General features: G+C 35.8%; 1 protein-coding gene across 1 annotated transcript in view; it reads left to right on the top strand.

Annotated features, from left to right (window-relative positions):
- The first annotated feature begins 1,162 nt into the window (after nt 1-1,162).
- arrb2b (arrestin, beta 2b) overlaps nt 1,163-21,883 on the top strand; it is a 53,396-nt gene continuing 32,675 nt past the window's right edge. The window contains exon 1 of the mRNA XM_051114269.1: nt 1,163-1,386. Within this exon, the coding sequence (XP_050970226.1) occupies nt 1,364-1,386 (23 nt within the window). The 5' untranslated portion in view covers nt 1,163-1,363. The remainder of the gene's footprint in view (nt 1,387-21,883) is intronic.

The following is a 21,883-nucleotide window of genomic DNA, read 5'->3' as shown; positions in this document are numbered from 1 at the left end:
CCATGTCAATCCCATGGCAGAAACAGAGGACAAATAGGAACATAATTAGTGTAGCTCCTGTTCAAACTAAGAAAGGAAAGATTTATTAAACCAGAGCTAAAAGATTAATAATGAACGTTTGATCAGATATAACTGCAGGAAAAGTTTATGAGATGCATTATTTGAACGCTTGGCTAAAAAGATGTGTCTTTAATCTAGATTTAAACAGAAAAAAAAATTACATTTTGCAGATTCTGCAAGGTGTATGTAAACTTCTGACCTTAACTGTATTTCTTTCTTCAATACAAGCAATAGTTTTAAATAAATAATTATAAAAAATGCATCACTTAAATAACAGTCTTGGCTGCATCATGGTTCACGAATGTACTCAAAAAGTCCGACCCTGTGTAATTAAGTCCTTAGTGCAATGTGATCTTTAAATCATCAACGTTTTAACTATGAATCCCTGATTTTAAGTGTCCTTTAACATCTTGAAGTAATCTACTGGCTTATTTTCTAACTCGGTTGTGTTAAGATATTTGATATTCATTTGGTGACATTACGTCTTTACGTCACAAGATGGCGCAAGGCTCTATTTTATTGTACAAGTTTGCATGAGCCATGAGTTCATGGCTGCGTTACATAATGCCATCATGGGAATTCTTTCGATAATGACATTAGTGACATGCTGAAATTAGATGGAAGTCATATGCGGCCATAAACGAACTCTATATTAGTTCGTCGTGGAGAAAATTAACTATCGTTTCACAAATGCAGTTTATCAGTCCTTCGCAGTCTGTTGCGTTCCTGTTTAATGTCATTCGCCTCATCATTTTGACATTTTAATGATCTGCGTTCAGAGATAACATTTCAGCGGTTGACGTTTAGATGAAAACGCAAAAGTCTTCCAAATTCTGTCAGTTGTATTACAAACACATCTTCACCGTTTTTCCAATGAAACGCTCAACAGATTCCCGGATACGCCGTATGATGCACGTAAATATGTAAATGTTGTAGTTTTACCCGTATACTGTACTAAGCAGCGCACGTTCTTTCTAAACGACATTTCTGATTGGTAGTCCCTAGGGCAAAGTAGGAGGATTTCGTGACCCTCCGAATGACGTCAGAGATTTCTCCGCCTTTGATTGGCTACTCGCGGTGCCTATCAAAGTCTGAGGCCAAAGCCCAGTTGCTTGCTGTCTGAAGCGGCAGCGAGCGGAGTGGGGTGAGAGGCTTCCGTCTCTGGGCTGCGGAAACTACCCAGCGAAAGCCTGCGAGAGTGGCAGTGATTGAGGAAAAGAGGACCGCTTTACTCGAAGTCTCGGCTCAGTTAAACATCTGTTACACAGCATCTTCCCCTTACTGAAGGAAAAGGCCTGCGGAGATGGGCGACAAGGCGGGGACCAGGTAAGAGGCAGTTTTCAGCGCAGGTTCAATTCAGGCGCTGACTTCTTATTTTGAAGTCACGATATCATATTCTCACAGCCCACCCTGTGATGAACGGTCCCACCAAACCTCCAAGGCTGGAGGGATGGTGTGGGAAACCTACTAACGTTAGTCTGTCTGACTGAGGCACGCGTTTAATCGGTAGCCCACACGATATGCATCGGCACTCGAAGCAAACGCTCTTAAAAACATGATCACTGGACATCTTATGTACTTCACCCGGGGTGGGGTGACTGACCAGCACGCTACACCGTAAATCTACAGCCCTGCTCGGTTCTTGTACACCCTTGCAATTGAAATCTCTTCGGAGTATGCGTGGGAGTGCGGCGTTTAGTTGCTTTAACGGCTTGTTATCAACTGCGATCTGATGATATCTTCTTGTTTGAGAACCCAAGTTGTGACTGATATGTTTTTTGCAGCGCTCGCTGCGCTTACTCATTTCATTCGCTACAATAAGTCCTTACTACGACAGGTTATGTTAATGCTGCATGATTGTAAATGAGCAGACAGTTTATTATTTTCCGCCCCACTGCCCGAAACTGAAAAGTCTGTCGCACCCAGTGCGAGAAATTCCTGCTCATCACTGCACGCTCACTTCCTCAACTTTCAGAAAAGGCCTCGACATTTCCTGTTGCAGAAAAGCGGCGGGGTTTGATGTGCCTAAAATCTCATTTTAACACCTCTCTGTGCAGAATAGGCCCTATAGGCGCAGTGTAGATAGATAGTCGAGTCGTGGGCGACCATGTACGTGCGCTGAGTTTGATGAGTAACCCAGCAATTCTCTCAGTTGTGCCTTCAGTTCTGCTTACATGTCACGGCTCACACCATCATGAGAGGAAACCCATAGGCTTTCTGCCTCCTGATTATTTGTAGGCTACATTTTGGGCTTTAACAGAGGGTTGCGTGTCAGGTTATACCCTGTTTTAATGTTGATTTGACGTATGACACAGTTAGGACTTGCACAATACACGCAAGAGCCCTTTTTCACATTCACATACAATGTTAATTTTCTTAACCCTGTAAGCCTGACGTATGAAATCATCTATTTTTTTCTCAGACGGAATTTTAAACATTTACATATATATATGTGACCCTGGACCACAAAACCAGTCTTAAGTCGCTGGGGTTTATTTGTAGCAATAGCCAAAAATACATTGTATGGGTCAAAATTATTGATTTTATGCCAAAAATCATTAGGAAATTAAGTAAAGATCATGTTCCATTAAGATATTTTGTAAAATTCCTACTGTAAATGTATGAAAACCTAATTTTTGATTAGTAATATAAAACTTCATTTGGACAACTTGGGTGATTTTCTCAATATTTAAATTTTTTTTGCACCCTCAGATTCCTGATTTTTAAACAGTTGTATCTCGGCCAGATATTGTCCTGTCCTAACAAACTACATCAATGAAAAGCTTATTTATTCAGCTGTCATATGACGTATAAAGCTCAATTTTGAAAAAATGACCCTTACGACTAATTTTGTGATCCAGGGTCACATATAAATAATTTAAATATGTATAGAAATAATTAAAGTTTGCATAGATGATACAAAAACGTGAATCACATTCGGTATATCAGACTTTTTTAGCCCATATATATGTGACCCAGGCCCACGAAGATAGTCAAAAGGGTCGTGTACAGAAATTGAGACGTGTACATCACCTGAAAGCTGAATAAATAAGCTTTCCATTGATGTATGGTTTGTTAGGACTGGACAATATTTGCCCAAGATACAACTTTTTGAAAATCTGGAATCTGAGGGTGCAAAATAAATAAACAGATAAATATTTCACCTTTAAAGTTGTGCAACTGAAGTTCTTAGCAATGTATATTTCTAATCAAAAATTAAATTTTAATATATTTACGGTGGGAAATGTACAAAATATCTTCATGAAACTTGATCTTTACTCAATATCCTAATGATTTTGGCATAAAAGAAGAATCAATAATTTTGACCTATACAGTGTATTTTTTGGCTATTGCTACAACTATAACCGTGCTTCTTAAGGTTTTGTTGTCCAGGGTCACGTATGATATAGTGATAATATAAAGCTCACAGTCAAGGAGGAAAAACACCTGAATTTTTAGAGGACCAAACTGAGCAAAATATGCAGTTTAGTGTAGATGTATTATGTAAAAGGTAAGGTGAAATTTTGATTGTAATGTTTAACGGTATAAGAGAATACCTGCAAGAATGCATATTAATGCCAGCTGTCACTCTTTGTCTCCCAGTAATATAAAGATGATATTTAAATGTTTAGTTTTATGATCAAAGCTTTGTATTTTCAGTTTTGAGTGTCAAAGCACAATGCAATTCAGTACAATACAGTTATTTTTGAGAGAGGTACAAACGGACGTTCCCTAAAAACCTGTTGTATCACATTTGATCTGTGCTATTTAACATGACTTTTCTTTAAAAAAAAAAAAAAAAAGATTAATTAATAAAGTAAACCCAAGTTGCTTTAGTTTGGTTAATGTTTGTCCTGAAATACTACTAACAATCTGAAAGGTTTTCTAACATTACTTAATAAAATCATTAAATATTTCACGATTATGTACTACAACCTGAATGCAAACATTTAAAAACAATATACTAAATGGCTTTTTGCTTACTAAAATGTGTGAATTATCAGTTAGAGATTGTTGATAGTAGATTGTGTGTAACAGGTTTTTTTAGCAAAGTTTTGATGTTTACAATTTATACCTTTTAATATATTATAGAGTAGAGTATGTCTTTATAGGGTTAAAGCAACAGTTCACCTAAGGTTCAACCCTTATGTTCTACCAAACCTGTGTGACTTTCTTTCTTTAGTGAAACACAAAAGGTGTTGTGTGAAATAAAAGCCTTGGTCACCGTTCACTTCCACTGAATGAAGAAAAGATGCACATGAACGGTTACCGAGGCTGACAGTTCCTAGAATTTTGCCAAATGTCTCCTTTCTGTCTTCCACGGATGAAAGTAGGTCATAGGGGAACAACATGAGGGTGAGGAAATTATGAAAAAAAAATAATTTTTTGTGAGACATCCCTTTAACCTCTATATTTCTCTTCTCAAGGTTTCGTTTTGCCACTGAAATACAAACGTGAGCTTTGAAAAGGAACTTGAAGGAGAGCAGTGATTGTTGCATGGTTATTGTATTGTAATAAGATTAAATAGCATGGCTTTTGTGTGCGGGGAACAGTTGTTCATCGGCCCACTACAGAGCAAGTGGTGCACAGCAAACTTAGCTCATATTGATTGACACACATTCATAGCGCTGCAAAGCTGTGAAAGAGGCGTTTTGGGTAGGTGTCATCAGCCCTTCTGTGCATTCAAATTAGCCTTGGGTAAATTAAAGCTTGATATCACTCCATGTTTTTTAATTTATCATACTTGCAATTTCTAAAATTTTGCCACCTAAGACCCTCATGGATGTCAACAGTGTACCCCTGCCTGTTGCTGTTTTTGCTAGGCAAATTCTGATTCATCCTCTCTCGTGGTTCACTCTGGAGTTGTTGTGGGGGTGTTGGTGGATCTTGCAGGCTTAGCTGTGTGTGGTGGTCTTCTGAAATGAGGAGGCAAATCCCTTCTGTGTGTGTTGATTTTATTTTTAATCCAGTATAAATTCATGTTCTAGTTCTGTTTACACATTTACCAGGTTAATTGAACATTTATCATCAAGGGGTTGATGCTATATCTTTGTTTTTAATATGCTTGTATTATTAATATCAAGTTAAAATGTTACCCTGAACCACAAAACCAGTCTTAATTAGCATGAGTATATTTGTAGCAATAGCTAAAAATACATTGTATGGCGCAAAATGATAAATTTTTCTTTTATGCCAAAAATCATTAGGATATTAAGTAACAATTATGTTCCATGAAGATATTTTGTAAATTTCCTACCGTAAATATAGAATAACTTAATTTTAAATTAGTAATATGCATTGCTACGAACTTCATTTGGACAACTTTAAAGGGAATTTTCGTTTTTGTTGTTGTTGTTGGGTTTTTTCTGCACCTTCAGATTCCAGATATTCAAATAGTTGTATCTCGGCCAAGCTTTTGGATGTATAAATCTCAGTTTCAGAAAGTTGACCTTATGGCTAGTTTTGTGGTCCAGGGTCACATATCAAGTCACAAAGTTTATTTTAACATTTTGCATTGCTTCAAAAAAGAACTGTAACAGTATTATAACAATGTTTTGCATGCCTTTAATGCAATAGCTTGAACTGTGGTTAGTCCATTATACTTAGTTACCTTCCATTCGAGTCATTAGTTGTCAAAACCTCTGTAAACACAATAAATATATCCAAGTGACAAGCACTGCGGTGCAGCTTTCATTTACTCACTAAAAACCGCTTATTCACGGATCATTTCATGTTTCAAGTCTGTTATTTTTGATTCATGAACCTAAGTGATGTCCAGGTTGTTTACTTAGTAATTAGTTAGCCATTTTCACCGTTTTGACCTATATAAATGTTTGCAAACATGAGAGACGGGTCACTGTGAAGTAGGCATTGCCATCTCTTACATGACTTTTCATTTAGGACACAAAGTATCAGTGCATTAAATTTGTTATTTATACGTTACTTAATCTCTTGTTTAGCAATATTTGTTTTGGATAAAAAAAGATTTTTAGAATTGTCATAAACTCAAATTGTTCTTCTTGTATTATTCTTTAAAAACAAACCAACTGCATATTTCTATTTTTATTTAAACATGTATATTAAATGTCAAATCTTTGTGCTCATCTCATAATATTCAGTTTAACACATTAGCTAGCACAGCCTAAATTATTGTTATTTTTGGGAAGTGCAAATTTATTTGTAATAATTAATAATAATTGTTTAAATTGTAAATGTAATGTCTGAATAGCAAAGCAAACGAGAGTAAATAACAGCAACATTTAGGAAGAAATAATGTTGAGATGAACAACATGGAAAGAATAATGGAGGAACAGGAACATATAAAAAGCTTTAGAGCAGTAAGGTGGAGATAGAGGACTAAAACAGCAGGAAGGCTGTGCTTGTCTAATTTGCAACTTGTGCTCCTGTTTTTATACACAAGTGTCCGTTTATGATTGCTCTTTAGTCCATTACCAGTTTACAAGAGATGTGAGTGAAAAAAGCCTTGAGTTATTCCAAGGAATTTGTCATGCACTGGGAGTGACTCCTCAGGTCACTCCGAGTTTTGTAATCACAGGGAATCACTGTGGTAAGACCAAAACAGGAAAAGTGGTTGGAAACGTTGTTTAAATGCTGAGCGAAATGTCATGGAGCTCCATACCAGTGTTTTTGTACTTGCACCATACTTGCACAATATCCTGCAGCTGAGTTGAACACTGGTTGGGGATTTGCTGGAGGCTGGTTAGTGTATATTCCCCATACTCCAGCTTGAAACATCTGCATGCTCAAACTCGTACTCCCCTCATGTTGTCCTCATTTTGTAGTGTGATTGATTGGTGTGGTCCATTAAATCACATTCGCATCAGTACATGCGCATGTTGTAAATTCTCCCCTCATGACCTCATACTATACATCGCCCTGTTAATCTCACCTTTTCACCTTTCTGCTCTCAGTGATTGAAAACATTACAGTTGTAGTTTCACAAGGAGTCTGCTGTGAACATTTGACGAGGTTAATGGATTGAAACTTTTTAATAACCAAAAAATGATCAATGTCATTATTTACTTACGTAGTTCCAAACCTTCATTCATTCATTCTATGATGAATGTTTATGTCCACGCACAGATTCAAACAACATTAGACCCATTGTTAAGACAAAAACACTTTGGATTTCACATTTTGTGTTCGCTTGCAGAAGAAAGGAGGTCATGCAGGTTCGGAACGACATGAGGGTAAGTAAATAATGATAGATAATTCGTTTTTGGGTGAACTATCCCTTGAGTCCCGTTGACCTAGATGGAAAGGGTGCTACCAGTAATGGCACACAACACTGTCACAGCATTGCTATTGCCACCTAGGTTCGTTGTATGCGTGTGTTTATCTCTCTCTCACACACACACACACACACACCTCTAATTCATCAGTTGATGGCTCCATTATCTCATTTTAGGCTGAAAGGGCAATTCACTGGAGACTATTTAGACACCTGTCTGCACTGATGGATTAAGTCTCTACATTTAACAGATGCCCGCTTCCTCTAACATATAGTCTAGTCTGTGGACTGAGCTAACCTCTCTCATGGGATTTTGTCCCAGATGAATGATGTTCCGCTCCACTGGTTTCGTTTTCATATATGTTGTGGGTTTATGTGTGCTGATTAAGGCCACACTTGCAAAAACTAATGCTTACTCTATATTTTTACATTTTGTGAATGTGAGGGGCACGTGCCTGCCTAAAACTTGCTAGGATGCTTTGGGTGGTTTCAATGAAGTTTTTAGTCATTTTAGCAAGTTGCTATATGGTTAGTAGGTTGTTCTGGGTCGTTGCTTAACGGCTGAAGTCAACAAAGCCGGAAATATTTTGTTATCTAGATACAGTGCACATCCCACCTTCCATGTATAGAGTATATCTCCGTTTTGATGCACACGCTTATCGTAAGCATATAGTGTAATGCAATGCCTTTCAAAGTATACTCTATTTGATAGTGTGCTAAAAATTAGGTGGTTTACACATGCACACTAAAAAGTTTCTAGTGTCTTATACTTTGTACATAAAGGGATAGTTCACCCTCATAATTACCCTCTGATTTACTCATCCTCAAGCCTTTCTAGATGCATATGACTTTCTTCTGTAAGATGATTACAATCAGAGTTGTATTAAAAATGTCCTGGTTTATCCAAGCTTTATAATGGCAGTGAATGGCTGTTAATAAAGTGCATCCATCCATCATAAAAAAAAATGCTCCATGCAACTCTGGGAGTTTAATAAAGGCCTTCTGAAGTGAATCGATGGGTTTGTGTAAGAAAAATATCCATATTTAAATTTTTTTTGGACTATTGAACATCAGTAGCCATTCACTGCCATTATAAAGCTGGGAGGAGCCAGGACATTTTTTTTTAATATAACTCCAATTGTATTATTATAACTCCAATTGTATTTCATTTTTGGGTGAGCTGTCCCTATTTTTGCCAGTTGAAAAACTTCCTGATATAAAGTAATATTATACTTTTACTTTTAAACTTTACTTTAAAGAAATTGCATGCAATTTATGCTATCATCCATGTGGTTACCAAAGATTAGGGGTTTGAATGAGGTATGGGCAGGGGTAATATTGTTTTTTGTCTAAGCAAGCACATATAATTATATAAACAGTCTGACTTTCTCTAAGAATAACTAAGTTCTTAAGGACTTTTTCTATTGTCAGGAGAATTGGCCTGTGCATTTATAAGATATTGTGAATCACTTCACGCTGTCCCCCAAGCTCCTATTATGGAAAGCCAGAATTCAGAAGAATTCACCAGTTTGAGTTCCCAATGGGAAGTGGTTTAGAAAAACAACATTTACACATGCAGCACCTCTGCAGTGGAAAAAATAATAAAATGGAGAAGCGATCTTAGCTGGGTTCCTTTTTTCTATTATATTGCTGTTTTAATTAGGAAATTGCTTGTACTTGACCTCTATATCTTTTTTTCCAAATAACTTCTACTTTGCTCTAGATGTTGGAAATGGCTGTTGAAAGTAAGAGGGACGAGCTCTTTAAAATAGGCTGTAATTACGGGTGTTAGTGCACATTTGCTCTCTGACAACAACCGTTCTGTGACGTCACACGATGTCTGAACGGTTAGCCTAGTGTCCTGTAAATTGTCCGCGTGTGTAAACGGCTGACAGGTGATTATAACCAGACATCCCTGGTGCTTCCCTTGGCTCCATACTAAGACAACAGTGAGATTGATTAAGTCCCTCACACACACACATTTACTATCTCCATCCATTACTGTGTCTGTTTTTCTCACTGCTGTCTCTTCCTGCTGGATCCTCTCCCATGGTTTGGTCTTAAATTTCTTTTTTGCATTTGGGACATTTGCATGCTCACTTACTTTGTTTAAATTTCTTGTTTTTACTGCACACGTGTCACCAAATGTGAGTGTCTACTTGTTTGTCATTTGGGAGGATTTCTTTACAGTATGATTGATTGAAGTTATTAGGGCTTGATGTTATGCATTTCCTAGTTCTTGTCTTTAGGACAAGTAAATTATTATTTTCACTTGTTTTAATGTTTAAACAGATCATTTGTCCCAGAACTTTTTGTTACTTTTTATCAAAATCAGATGAGTCATCAATTGGACAGCATTACTTTCACTGCCTTATGGAAAACCAGGGACATTTTTTTTAGACTGTTCATTTGTGATTTTTATAAAATGTATTATAATAACATTTAAAACACGAAGCAGAAAGTTATTTCCACTTTCCACATATCGTTCTGAAATGTTCCACATCTCTGAATGCAGTAATAATAATAATGATAATAAAAAAATTAATAGTATGCATTATTGATAATAATAATAATAACGTTGGATGTAACGATATCAAAATCTCACAATATGATCATATTGTGATATGAAGTTCATGATACAATATTTATTGCGATATTTTAAAAAAAGACATATGGAAAAAATAAACATTTTGTACGTTTTCAAGTTAGATTATTCTATCTAATGACAACAAATGACAGTAATAGATTGTAAAACAGTTTGACTGCAAAATAAATGAAAATAAATATTTCATAGGTATGTTCTTTTTGCTGTACACTACAGTAGGGAAATTACAATACTTTCCTAATTTCTACACTTGAAAATGATATTTTAAAATTGGACTGCTCTAGCGTAACCATTCGAACTGTTAGCTGTCAGCAGTTCATACAGCACCTTTAAGCTTATTTTGACGGAAACGACAGCAGAGCTTTTATTTTGAAGGAAAACTCCAGCTTTAGTGAAAACAGGCTTACAAAAACATGTCTCACTACCAATCTAGTGAAATGCTGTAAACATTTGCTGCAAAAATAAAACATAACTGGTGGCCGCTGAACTCACAGTACATGCAATAAACGAGTTCCCTGCATACATTTACTGTGAACGGAGCCGTTCTGAGGCACGGAAAACATCGGATCACGATCAACACAAAACAGACTTGATGAAAGGATTAAACCATATTTTGCTTTTGGTTTTAGTTTGTTGACAGAAACTGTGCCAAAGCATAATAGCCCAAAACACAACTTTAAAGGCCTTTTATGTTCGAATAAGAAGTTATATATTAAAGGAGAGCTCCGCTTCCAGAACAACAATTTACAAATAATTTACTCACCCCCTTGTCATCCAAAATGTTCATGTCTTTTTTCTTCAGTCGTTTTCCTCGTTTTTTTTCTCCATATAATGGACTGATATGGTGCCCCGATTTTGAACTTCCAAAATTCAGTTTAAATGCGTCTTCAAACGATCCCAAATGCGGTTGCTTATTTAGCGTAACGGTCGGTTATTTTAATAAAAATAATACAATTTATATACTTTTTAATACCAAATGCTCGTCTTGTCTCACTCTGCCTGAACTGTTTTTGTTCCGGTTAATGACAGTTAGGGTATGTCAAAAAACTCCCATCTCATGTTCTCCCTCAACTTCAAAATCGCCCTATATCACTGTTTTACCTTTTTTGTTGAGGGTGTTTGATCTTCTTTGCATGTTCACTTTGCAAAGACTAGGTCGGTACTTCTGCAGCGATGTAGGATGATTTTGAAATGATTTTTGTTTGTTTGTTGAAGTTGAGGGGGAATATACGATTGGAGTTTTTCGACATACCCTAACTGTCTTGAGTTTAGGGAGAGAAAGACAAGATGAGCGTTTGACATTAGAAAGTTTTTAAATTGAATTTTTTTTTTAAATTAAAATAATTGATCATTTCGCTAGATAAGACCCTTCTTCCTCAGCTGGGATTGTTCACAACCGCATTTGGGATCGTTTGAATCTGCATTTAAACTGCATTTTGGAAGTTCAAAATTGGGGCACCATATCTGTCCATTATGTGGAGAAAAATGCTGAAATGTTTTCCTCAAGAAACATAATTTCTTTACGACTGAAGAAAGAAAGACATGAACATCTTGGATAACAAGGGGGTGAGTACATTATATGTGAATCTTGGTTTTGGATGTTAACAACTTTAAAAACTATACTTTTTGCACTGAAGATCTATCATTTCATCTATCATTTTCATATCGTGTGACCACGATAATATCGAGACAGTTTATATCATTACATCCCTAATAATAACAAAATTAAATTACCGTTGCTGTTAATAATAAAATTATATTATGCAAAAATAGATTTGTCAAAATCACTTTCATGCAGCACTGAAAGGTTATTGAGCCCTCAAACCATTTTCATTTTATTCACCTGAAGGAAGACTTTGGAGCTGTGCTGTCATTCTGTGTTACATAACTTTATATTTACAACTGCACTAATTTGAATTTAATGAACCTGGAGAATGGTGTATGAGCAGAAAGAACTGGAATGCAGACTACAAGCAAATGGGTTCTGAGATGCTAAAGGAATAGTTTACCCAAAAGTAAAATTTCTGCCATCATATAAACACCTATGTGGCTTTCTTCAGCCTAACACAAAAAATGCGCGTTGAATGTTGGTAACCAAATGGTTTTGGTTCATTTATGTCGAAGAAGGAAGTCATGTAGGTTTGCGTAAATGGTGACATAAGTTAAATTTTTGGGCAAACTATTACTTTCTTGTCCTGCTTGCTCTCAGCAAGCACACGCCATTTGTCAACTCTGAGTGTGGCACAGTTTTCTATGATAATAGATTTATGTGTAAATGTTAATACCTCCTCCGTGTCTTTTAAAATGGAAAGGGTGGTCTGGTTTTTAACTTTTTTTTTTTTTTTTTCTTGATTGTCCTGAATGAGTGTTAAGGTTGAGTCCTGAGTTGTACTTGTGTTTGTATATGTAAACCATCCGTACAGCCCAACCCAGTGGTGTGATGAGCCGTGTCACACTCTCAGATAACCCTTATTTGTCTAAATCCTGAAACATCATTTATGCTCCATGTTAATTGCTGGTCATGTTTTGACTTACAAATTTAAGATCGGAAATACTTTTTTTTTTTTTTTTTTTAAAGGATATCTACAAACCACATCTAGTGTAACATTTTCCTGTTAAAATACACTGCGCAATATTTTGCCACTCGTTTAGTTTTGATGGCATCTCGGTATTTAATTCATACTCGAGTAAACTTGAAATATAAAATAATATAGTAATGCAAATAGTATGTAACGTCTTAAACCTTTTGGAGTTTTGATCTTGGCTGTTTTTTCAGTTGTTTCTTCTCCTTTGCTAAATTCTGTTTAGGTCTTTATCATGTTTGTAGTCAGTTTACTTCCTCAGACATTTTAGATGAGCTAATATTTATTATAGTCTATGTACTGACCAAAAATTCACACTGAGTATTGCAGTCTAATAGTTAGAGTTTATATTAAAGAAACAGCATCAAGTGTCTGAGTGTGTTGTTGTGTCTAAGTGTGATATGATTGAGACGAAGAGCAGTAGTGGAAGGACTTCTCTCAGAGGTATGGCTGTTGCTTCAATTCATGGGTCCAGGACAAAATTGTTAGGGTCAGAAGGCTTGGGACAGCGTTTCCTGGCAACAGCGTGGCTTACACTGGCTTCTGAAATGTATTTCCATAAACAAGGGCGTAAAATGTTTTTCATACCATATTTGTCTGCAAGTTTTGCTGTTTTCCTTGTCCTCTCTTGAGCTAGAAAAACATGCAAACACGCACACAGAGTCAGCAGGCAACAGGAACACACGCTGAGCGGCGTTGACGCAAGCCGCATGTTCAGGAAGGCAGCGAAAGCATGACCCGTGCATTTCTCATCTGCACTCACATTGCTTGTGTGTGTTTATGTACATGCATCTTTTTCACAACACTTTATGAATTCATGTACTGATCATTTAGAGTTTTCCCTGTGTGTGTTGTTCATGTCTGTTCGTGTGAGTTATGACAAGACTTTGTGCTGTGATGGTTGTGTTACCCCGAGGTTGTTGTTGAGTGTGTTTCTGAGAGGGAGAATTCAGGATGATACAGAAAGGACTTTATTATGTGCATTATGCTTAATTGTGTTCTCGTGACTTTTTGGTTTTCTGACATTTATAAATCATTGGGCAGGCCAGATGTTGAACTGAGGAAGCTGAGACCCGCCGGACAGCAGCTTGCTGATTCAGTGTCACCTGTTCACAGTGAAGAGCACTAACTAATACTGTCTACTTCCTGTTTTTTTTGTTTTTTTTGGTCTAGTGGTAGAGGCCATTTTCAGACTAAAATCCAATGTATGCAATGTTGTGGAAGCTGTTAACAGATATGCAGGTTGCAAGTGACATGGGGAAATAAAACCAAGGACGTTCAAGTGTTCTAAAAAAGAAACTCTGGTAACGAAAGAATATAAAAGCAAGCTGTATTGATTTTTCCGTTCCATATCATTATGCAGCAACAAATATATTACAGAGTATTACATGCATTGACCGTTGAATGAGCTATGCTTTTCAGCACAAATATGAAAATGAAAGCAATTATAATTCTGTTGTAGGTTATCTATCTATCTATCTATCTATCTATCTATCTATCTGTCTGTAACGGTTCATATATGTAAAAATGTTATGTATCACACCACTCTTTGCAAAGGCTGATTTTGAACATCGCAGATATCAGCGCCTTCTGGCTAATAGCTTGTTCGTAATCTTATGCAAAGCCAAAGAAATGTCACAAAGTCCCTGAATCAAATATCTGAATATTTGAACATTTCTTTTCGAAGGTTATTCATGTATAATGTTATTCTTACATTATCCTCCTTCCCTAGGTCTGGTTCCATACTTTGCCTACTAAAAATTCACCTCATTTTGCATTGTAGAAGTAAGCTATTTTCTGTGTACTTCCGGTTCAGTAGCTGCTATAGGTAAAGAACTAGACGGATAATACAACGCAGTGACTGGTAAAATGATCTGTGCCACAAACCAGTGCGTAGGGTCCTATGAAATCAGTTTTATTTTCCTGGATTCCATTTGATTGGTTACATGAAATTTTATTAAAAAGCATCTCCTAATTCATTGATTTAATAATAAAAAAATGTAATATTTTATTTATTTATTTAATTTTCACAAACACTGTATTTTTATTTATTTTTTTCTGGTGTATAAATTCTGGTAAATATTTTCTTCTGGTAAAAATTCCTTAATAATAATAATAATAATAATAATTTTTAATAGATTTAATAATAATTTTATTATTAGTAGTGCTATCGTTACATTTAGTAATGTTTTTTTTTTCTGTCACCATTTCTTCAAGTTAAACCGAACTTTTATTTTGACGGGTTGCTGTGAAGATCTTTAAGGTTCTGTTTGTAAATGGACAGTAGTTTTTCTCAAAAGAAATGGTAAAATCCTCATGAACTGACTCTCAGAGCGGTTATAGAGATTGCTTATGCGTTCTTGTACTCATTGAGGCGGCAGAGGCTGAAAACGCCGTGAGTGCCATGTGTGCTTCGGTATGTGTGTAGTAAACGAAAAAACACTTATGTGCCATTCATTCTCCTTACAGACACGCAGAACATGTAGGATTCATATTTAAATAGCATTTTTTTCTCTTTCTTTCTTTTCCTCTTTTTCAAACTTTACTTGTGTCAACATTTCTTTCCAAGTGGTGTTTTTGCAATTCTCTTTCTTCATATTGGACATCCTCTGCACGTTTTTGGCTGTGCTGATATATATTTAGGTCTGCCATTAATCGCTATCATATACATGTCATTTAAGTCCCCAAATGTGTATGTTTGTAGTCTTTGTTTTTAATTAAAGCTATTTTAGAGCTATTTCAGAGGCTGAAAACACTGTGAGCGTCATGTGTGCTTCAGTAAACGAAATCGCACTTATTCTCCATTGATTCTCCACACATAGATGCGCAGAACATGCAGGATTCATATTTAAATAGTATTTTTGCGGCTTAATATTCACAGATACTCGTCTATGCTGCGTTTTGATTTAAGTGTACTGACGTACTTTCGCTTTTTTCGTCCGAAATGTGACAAATTCCATGACGTGCGTCATATAGTAAATTCCATTTTCATGACTGCATTCCGTGATTCCATCTGCGTTTTCCACATCATGGAAAGTGCATTTATGAATATGCTAATGTATTAAAATAAGATGCTAACAAATACCAGTTTGCAATATAAAGCAGCATAGCATCTAAAATAACTGACAGCAGCTGACACCGGAAGCCTCTTACATTTGGCCGCACCCTCTCATACTTTTTACATATGAGCACCACAAAACCAAAAAAATTAATTGATGTTAGTGATAAGAAAAAGATGAACATGCACATTATAGGAAGTTCCTGTGCGTCTCTTTTTTTTTTTTTGTTTGTTTTTCTTTTCTCACGCTGAGCTTCTGCTTGAACCTCATCTCGCTCAGAGCGAAGCCTCTGTCTGTATCTATTCGGATGCATTTGCAGTACTCGCTGCATGTGTACATATGTCTACGTGCAGCCCATAGCTCAAACCCTTTCTGGTTTCTCACACCTACACAATAAGAACAGGAAACGCACAGGCCGAATGAAGGAAGTGTGACCACCACATGATTAGGCAAGGGCTCTGACTCCACTTCTCTCCTCCTTCCTCTCACGCTCATGCGCTGTCTCTTTCTTCCTTTTGCCTTTTTTTCAAACCTCACTTCTGTCAACGTTTTTCTTTCCTAATGGTGTTTTTGCAGTTCTCTTCCTTCATAGTGCAGATTCCTCAGCACTTTTTTGCTGCGCTGTCAGATATTCAGGGCTGCCATTATTTGCTATCATATAGTTACTTTATATGTCATTTAAGTCCTCAAATGTGTGTTTGAAGACTTGGTTTTTTAATTGAAGCTAATTTAGAAAACTATTATTAAATTATTTCACTTTTCTTTCTTTTCATTGAATTTTTTTTTTTTTCCAATTCTGTTATTTACTTACTTGCTTTGTTTTTTCTAATGTGATTAGACCTAATACATGATTTAATTTGATACGTGGGTTTATTATTCTTTAATTTCCTGGCTAATTAAACTGTTTGTGATTACAGTACTTATATCCAGTTAGTGTGGAAGAGGGTCGGGTTTCCTCGGGCTGGAGAAAGAGGAAAACGGGATCAGGATGCATGTGATGATTCGGCTAAAGCGCAGCAACCTTTCTTCCTCAAAGTGATATGGGAATAGAATGTGTGTTTATTAGCTGACATGTTATATTATCAGCTCTTTTTGCTCTTATATACTTCCCGTACCTCTCTTTAAGAGCAAGGCCCTCCATTTAGAGAGCTCCAATATCGATCATTTCATTTTTTTTTAAACGTGTATGGCTGGATATTTTTCTCTAGGTTCACCCAGTCTTGGCTGGTGTTGCAAGCTAATTTTGGACCTCGGGCTATAAAACTTATTGTTAACGTTACAGGAATAGTTGACCAGATGAAAATTTCCAGTGCTGATTAGCAGAGTAATGTTTGTTGGGTACAACCGTAAACCTCGTTGTGTTTGAGTGTGCTGACGGAGTGTGGTATCTTTCACAAAGCTCGTGGTGTGAGGCGTGAGAGAGTGCCAGCTTAGCATTGCATGCCACATTGTTGCTTGCTAGTTGCTGAAGTGTCACCATTTTGTTAAGGTTGTATCACTGGCACTTCCTTGTCTTTCTTTCAGGGTTTTCACTACCTCAGACCTTCATTTCTTGTCTTAGGATTTTGAAAATAAGAGAGAATAAAAGCTAGTGTCAAATCAAATATATTGTCGGTCTCTGTGCTCTGTTTTTTTGTGGTTCCTATGAAGATCACCTGAGAGAAAACAATCCCATTTATCTGATGCAACTCTGTGATTTCCTCACCCACTCATTTTCAATCACTTCCTGAGCTTCTTTAGTCTTTTGAGATGCCACAGTCCATCAGATGTGAAACGGATGGTGTAATTTTGGCAGTAGAAATAGAGTTGGTTAACTGCTGAAATGTGATGAATAAAATATAATAATGGACATGGGTTTCATCCTGTTTCACTTCTTGCATTTTAATTCAAGTTAGTAACTGGACTCCACTGAATTAAACATGAGTGTAGTGAGGTCTTGGCACGACAACAGCAATGTAGTTTAATAGTTTTTGTAGTGTCAGTGATTACATAATGCATACCAGTTCACACACTTTTTTAAAGTTTTTTTTTTTTAAAGAAGTGTTCTATGCTCACTAGAGCTGCATTCATTTGTTTAAAAGTAAAAACAATAATATTGTGAAATATGATTACAATTTTAAAGTACTGTTTTCTGTTTTAATATATTTTAAAATGTAGTTTATTGCTGTGATGGGAAGGCTCAGTGTTCAGCAGCAATTACTTCAGTCTTCAGTGTCAATGGCCCTTTAAGAATGGCCCTATGAAATCAATTACACCCCCCCAAAATTCTGTTTTATTTTTTTCTAAATTCCAATTTTTCCATTTTAATTTTTTATACTCTTTCTTTTTTATATATATATACTTTTATACTCTTATACTTTTTAATGGTTAAATAAAATTGTATTGATCAAAAAGCACATCTAATTAATTACAGTCTTGAAACTCAAACAATTTAACATCGGTTTATTGAAAGTTTAACAACTAGTACGTGTTTAGGGCCCTATAAAATGTTTTATTTTTGCCCACTTTGTTTTATTGTTATTGTTTTATTGTTACCAAATTCTGTGTTCTACTATGTCTAATTATTTGAATGCATAAAAACAAGTTTCCTTTATTCTTACAATAGCTTTATTTTACTGTGTTATGTATGTGTATTTTTCTGGTAATAACATGAAGACATAAAGCACGAATTAAAATTCAACAAATTTTATTTTTTTGGCAAATAAAGGAAATTCTGTGGTAAAATGTAAATTCGGTTTTTATGACTGGATTCCACGATTCCATCCATGTTTTCCGCATCGCTCTATTTAAGTAAAAATTCAAAAGGACAGCAATTATTTGTATTGCTGTGCAATGATTAATCACATCCAAAATAAAAAGGTTTTGTTTACATAATATATGTGTGTGTGTGTGTACTGTGTATATTTATTATGCATATATAAATACGCACACATACAGTAATAGGGATGCTCATTTGAACCGGTTAACCATTAACCGACAGAAAGAATTTTGACCGATTAATACAGTCAGTTAAACGGTTTAAAAGGTCATTTAATTTTTCTTTTCTCGGTAATTTATCAAAATATTTTAAAATGGTTGCTGGATGGTTAAAATAAACTGAAATGCATATTTGAGAAAGTAAATAAATACATTTTGAAAAATAAATAAATTGCATAGGCAAATAACGTTAAGTTGCATTTATTATTACATTCAGAAATAGACCTGATGCAGATGGAAAATGTTTACAAACGACAAGCCAAAGTGAATTAATTTAGGCTAAAGCGAAACCGAAACTAACATTGGGTCTCTCATAGGACACAAATCCATTCGTGATATTTTTTTATGTAAACCTGGTTTTGTACTTCACTCACATTCCAGTTTTCACATAAAACAAATTGTTTGGCATAATAATCACAAGCAGTGATATATTTATTTTTTTTATTTATTTTTTTTTTTTTTCCCCCCTCTCTCGTATGTTTGGCTGACTGTATTTTATTATGATAATGGAAAGGCTGCGTTGTCAAGTTGACTTTGTATGTGGCACCGGCACAATCACTTGATTTTTATTATTTTTTTATTTATTTATTTTTTCCCTTCTAACAGTGGAGACTTGTAGTCATACAGATAATCGAAACTGTAAACAGTTCGCTTTTATTTATGTACATTCACAATAAAAACAAATCTTTTAAGCCGTCTTCCTTTCGCCAAGAGCTCCACATCCTAGCTACTTGTTGCAGAGTTTTTACTTTTATTTTGCTAATTAAGTAAAAATATTTATCGTATAGGCCTATTCATTCATTATAGCCTAGCTTTATAATTTTTTTTTAATTTTTTTTTTATGGGTCACAGACACTTATCCTTTCTAAAATAATTAAATTCTAATTTTAAATAATCTTGTTGGTTAACGGTTAATAATCGGTTAGCAAACGTCAACTGTCTGTTAGGAAAAATAACCGAAATGAACATCCCTATACAGTGTATCTTTTGAAAATATTTACATGTATTTATATACATAATAAATATATACAGTACACACACATAGTTACAAAACAAAAACATATTTTGGATTACGATTAATCATTGCACAGCACTGACTATTTGTAATGTTATATCTTTGCTTTCACTTTTGATCAATTTAATGCATTTTTGCTGAATAAAAGCAAAAAATCTGACTGACCTCAAAGTTTTGAATGGTAGTAAGCAGTCTGAAGTACATTAGTACTCTAGGAGTGTTACTAACTATTCAGACTCAGCAGTCAAATTTTAATCGACCTTCACTTCGTGTCAGTACGTTTAAGGACAGCAAGAAAACACCAGGCTTGAGTAATAATAGAAATTATAATCAAGTACAGTACAATTATGCACATTAATGTCATGTTAATGTCATTAATTATGAAATGAATGTCATGCATTTGGCTTTTTATAGTCTTTCCTAAACACTGTATTTTCACTTATCACAGTAGTTCTGACAAGTGCAGTTTTCTCGCCCCCTCCTTTTATTTTCGGGGTAAATGGATCCTCGACTACATATCCTGTTTACTTCACTACGTTCAGATTCCTAGTATTTCAGAGGAAACATTCTGGCACTTTTGCTGTATTATTTTGATATTACATGGAACTAAGAGGTTATTTGTCACCAGCTTGCTGCATGGCTGTAAAGGCAATGTTTGCATATTTTTTTGTGTTTATCGTATCGGTAGTTACACATTGACTATTGCCGCGCTAACAAATTATTTTTAGTCTGTTAACCAAACAGCCAAACAGGATCTTCTGGCACAACTGAGTAATGTATTTACTCTTGCTTTAAGTTCACTCTTTAAACGAGGACAACATCTCATGTCTTTCTTGAATTCAGGGTGCCAAGGAATGTTAATCAGTATTTGTGTGCAGTCACTTCCTTGTTAAAAGGAATGCTGTTTCAACTTGATTTTTGTTGATTTGCAAATGAGATTGTTTTCTGTGAATTGCATGAGTGAAAGATGCAGTGTGCAACCACGAGATATATTTCTGTAGGCCATAATGTATGCATGTTTACATACAGCAGTCAATTACGCAGTTGCCTTATATTAAAAGGCAGTATATTATGAGCCATTCATAGTTTAATGGTGGCCTCTAACCAATCATTTATTTATTAGTTGCTCTTTCACTATTACTAGCCTTGTTCTTGCAATCAGCAAGTGCTACTGCAGCTGTCTCGTCTTTTGCTTTCTCACCCGTGTCTTCATTCCATTCTTCTTTTGCTTTTTTTTTTTCACCTCCAGATGCTCCACACAGAGGAACTCTGTGGACGTTGGCTTTTTTGGCTCCATGTCATACTCGAGCACAAGCACTACCGCACACGCAGTCGGTGACGCATGAGCCGTTTCTGATCCCGAAAGCTGAAGTAAATCTTCCTCAGTCAGCAATTACCAGTGTGCTGTGCTGTCAGCTTCTCCGGCACCCTGATTTCTCACTTTAGCGCTCGTATGGCCTGATGGAGCTTCCATAATAACTTTGAGTAGCACCCGAGAGACGAAATGTTCAGAAACCATGTTTAATAACACCCGTAAGCTGATTTAGGCTTGCCATAAAGTGGATTATGAAAGCACATAAATAGACTAAAAACAGGAACAGAGAACACGATCGTGCAATTTAGCACTTCCTACTTTTGTCTCATTGCATTTTGGATGTGTAGTTTTGAGCATAATTTATACGCTGTTTCAAAGGATGGGGTCACGAACGGTGGTGTTTTTGAGACCCGGATATTCCTGTCGAATTAGACTGTGTGGTCGTGACCCATATTAAAATACCAGTCTGATTTAAATGTCCTTACATACCTCATATGAGTTAATCACATAGTGTTTATTGGCGAGTGCGTCTCCAGCCGCTTGCTGCTCGTTGGAAAAACGCACAATCCTTGACAATGACGCACGCTGTAATCTGCTGAAACAATAGGCAGAATTCAGCGGGTGATTTGGTATTAAGTCTTGGGTTTAGCCTCTGGTCGTGCAGAAAATTGACAGCCAGTAATGTGGGAAATGCACACAGAGCTCAGATCTTGCTTTTACAACAAAAAAATGCTGTAAACTTATCCATAATCATCTTCATAAACAGCAACCAGCCCTGCAGTGTTTATAGCCTGTGGTATCCTGATTACACTGGACACTTCATTATTTACTAGCGTACAATTACAGCATTAGTCACCGATGCAGGCGCTGTTATGTAAGGTGAAGTGCCTTTTTTTTAAATTACCTTTTTTTTTTTGTTTTTTTAATGTTAAAATACTTTTCCTATTCCAGCTTAATATCTATAAACTATTATAAAGGACTTGGATTCCAACTAAAAAATAATACACACTAAAACTAGG

This window comes from Labeo rohita, chromosome 7 (genome assembly GCF_022985175.1).
Source record: "Labeo rohita strain BAU-BD-2019 chromosome 7, IGBB_LRoh.1.0, whole genome shotgun sequence".
Classification (NCBI taxonomy): domain Eukaryota; kingdom Metazoa; phylum Chordata; class Actinopteri; order Cypriniformes; family Cyprinidae; genus Labeo; species Labeo rohita.
Note: the sequence above shows the minus strand (reverse complement) of the source record. Positions and strands in the feature narration are given on the sequence as shown.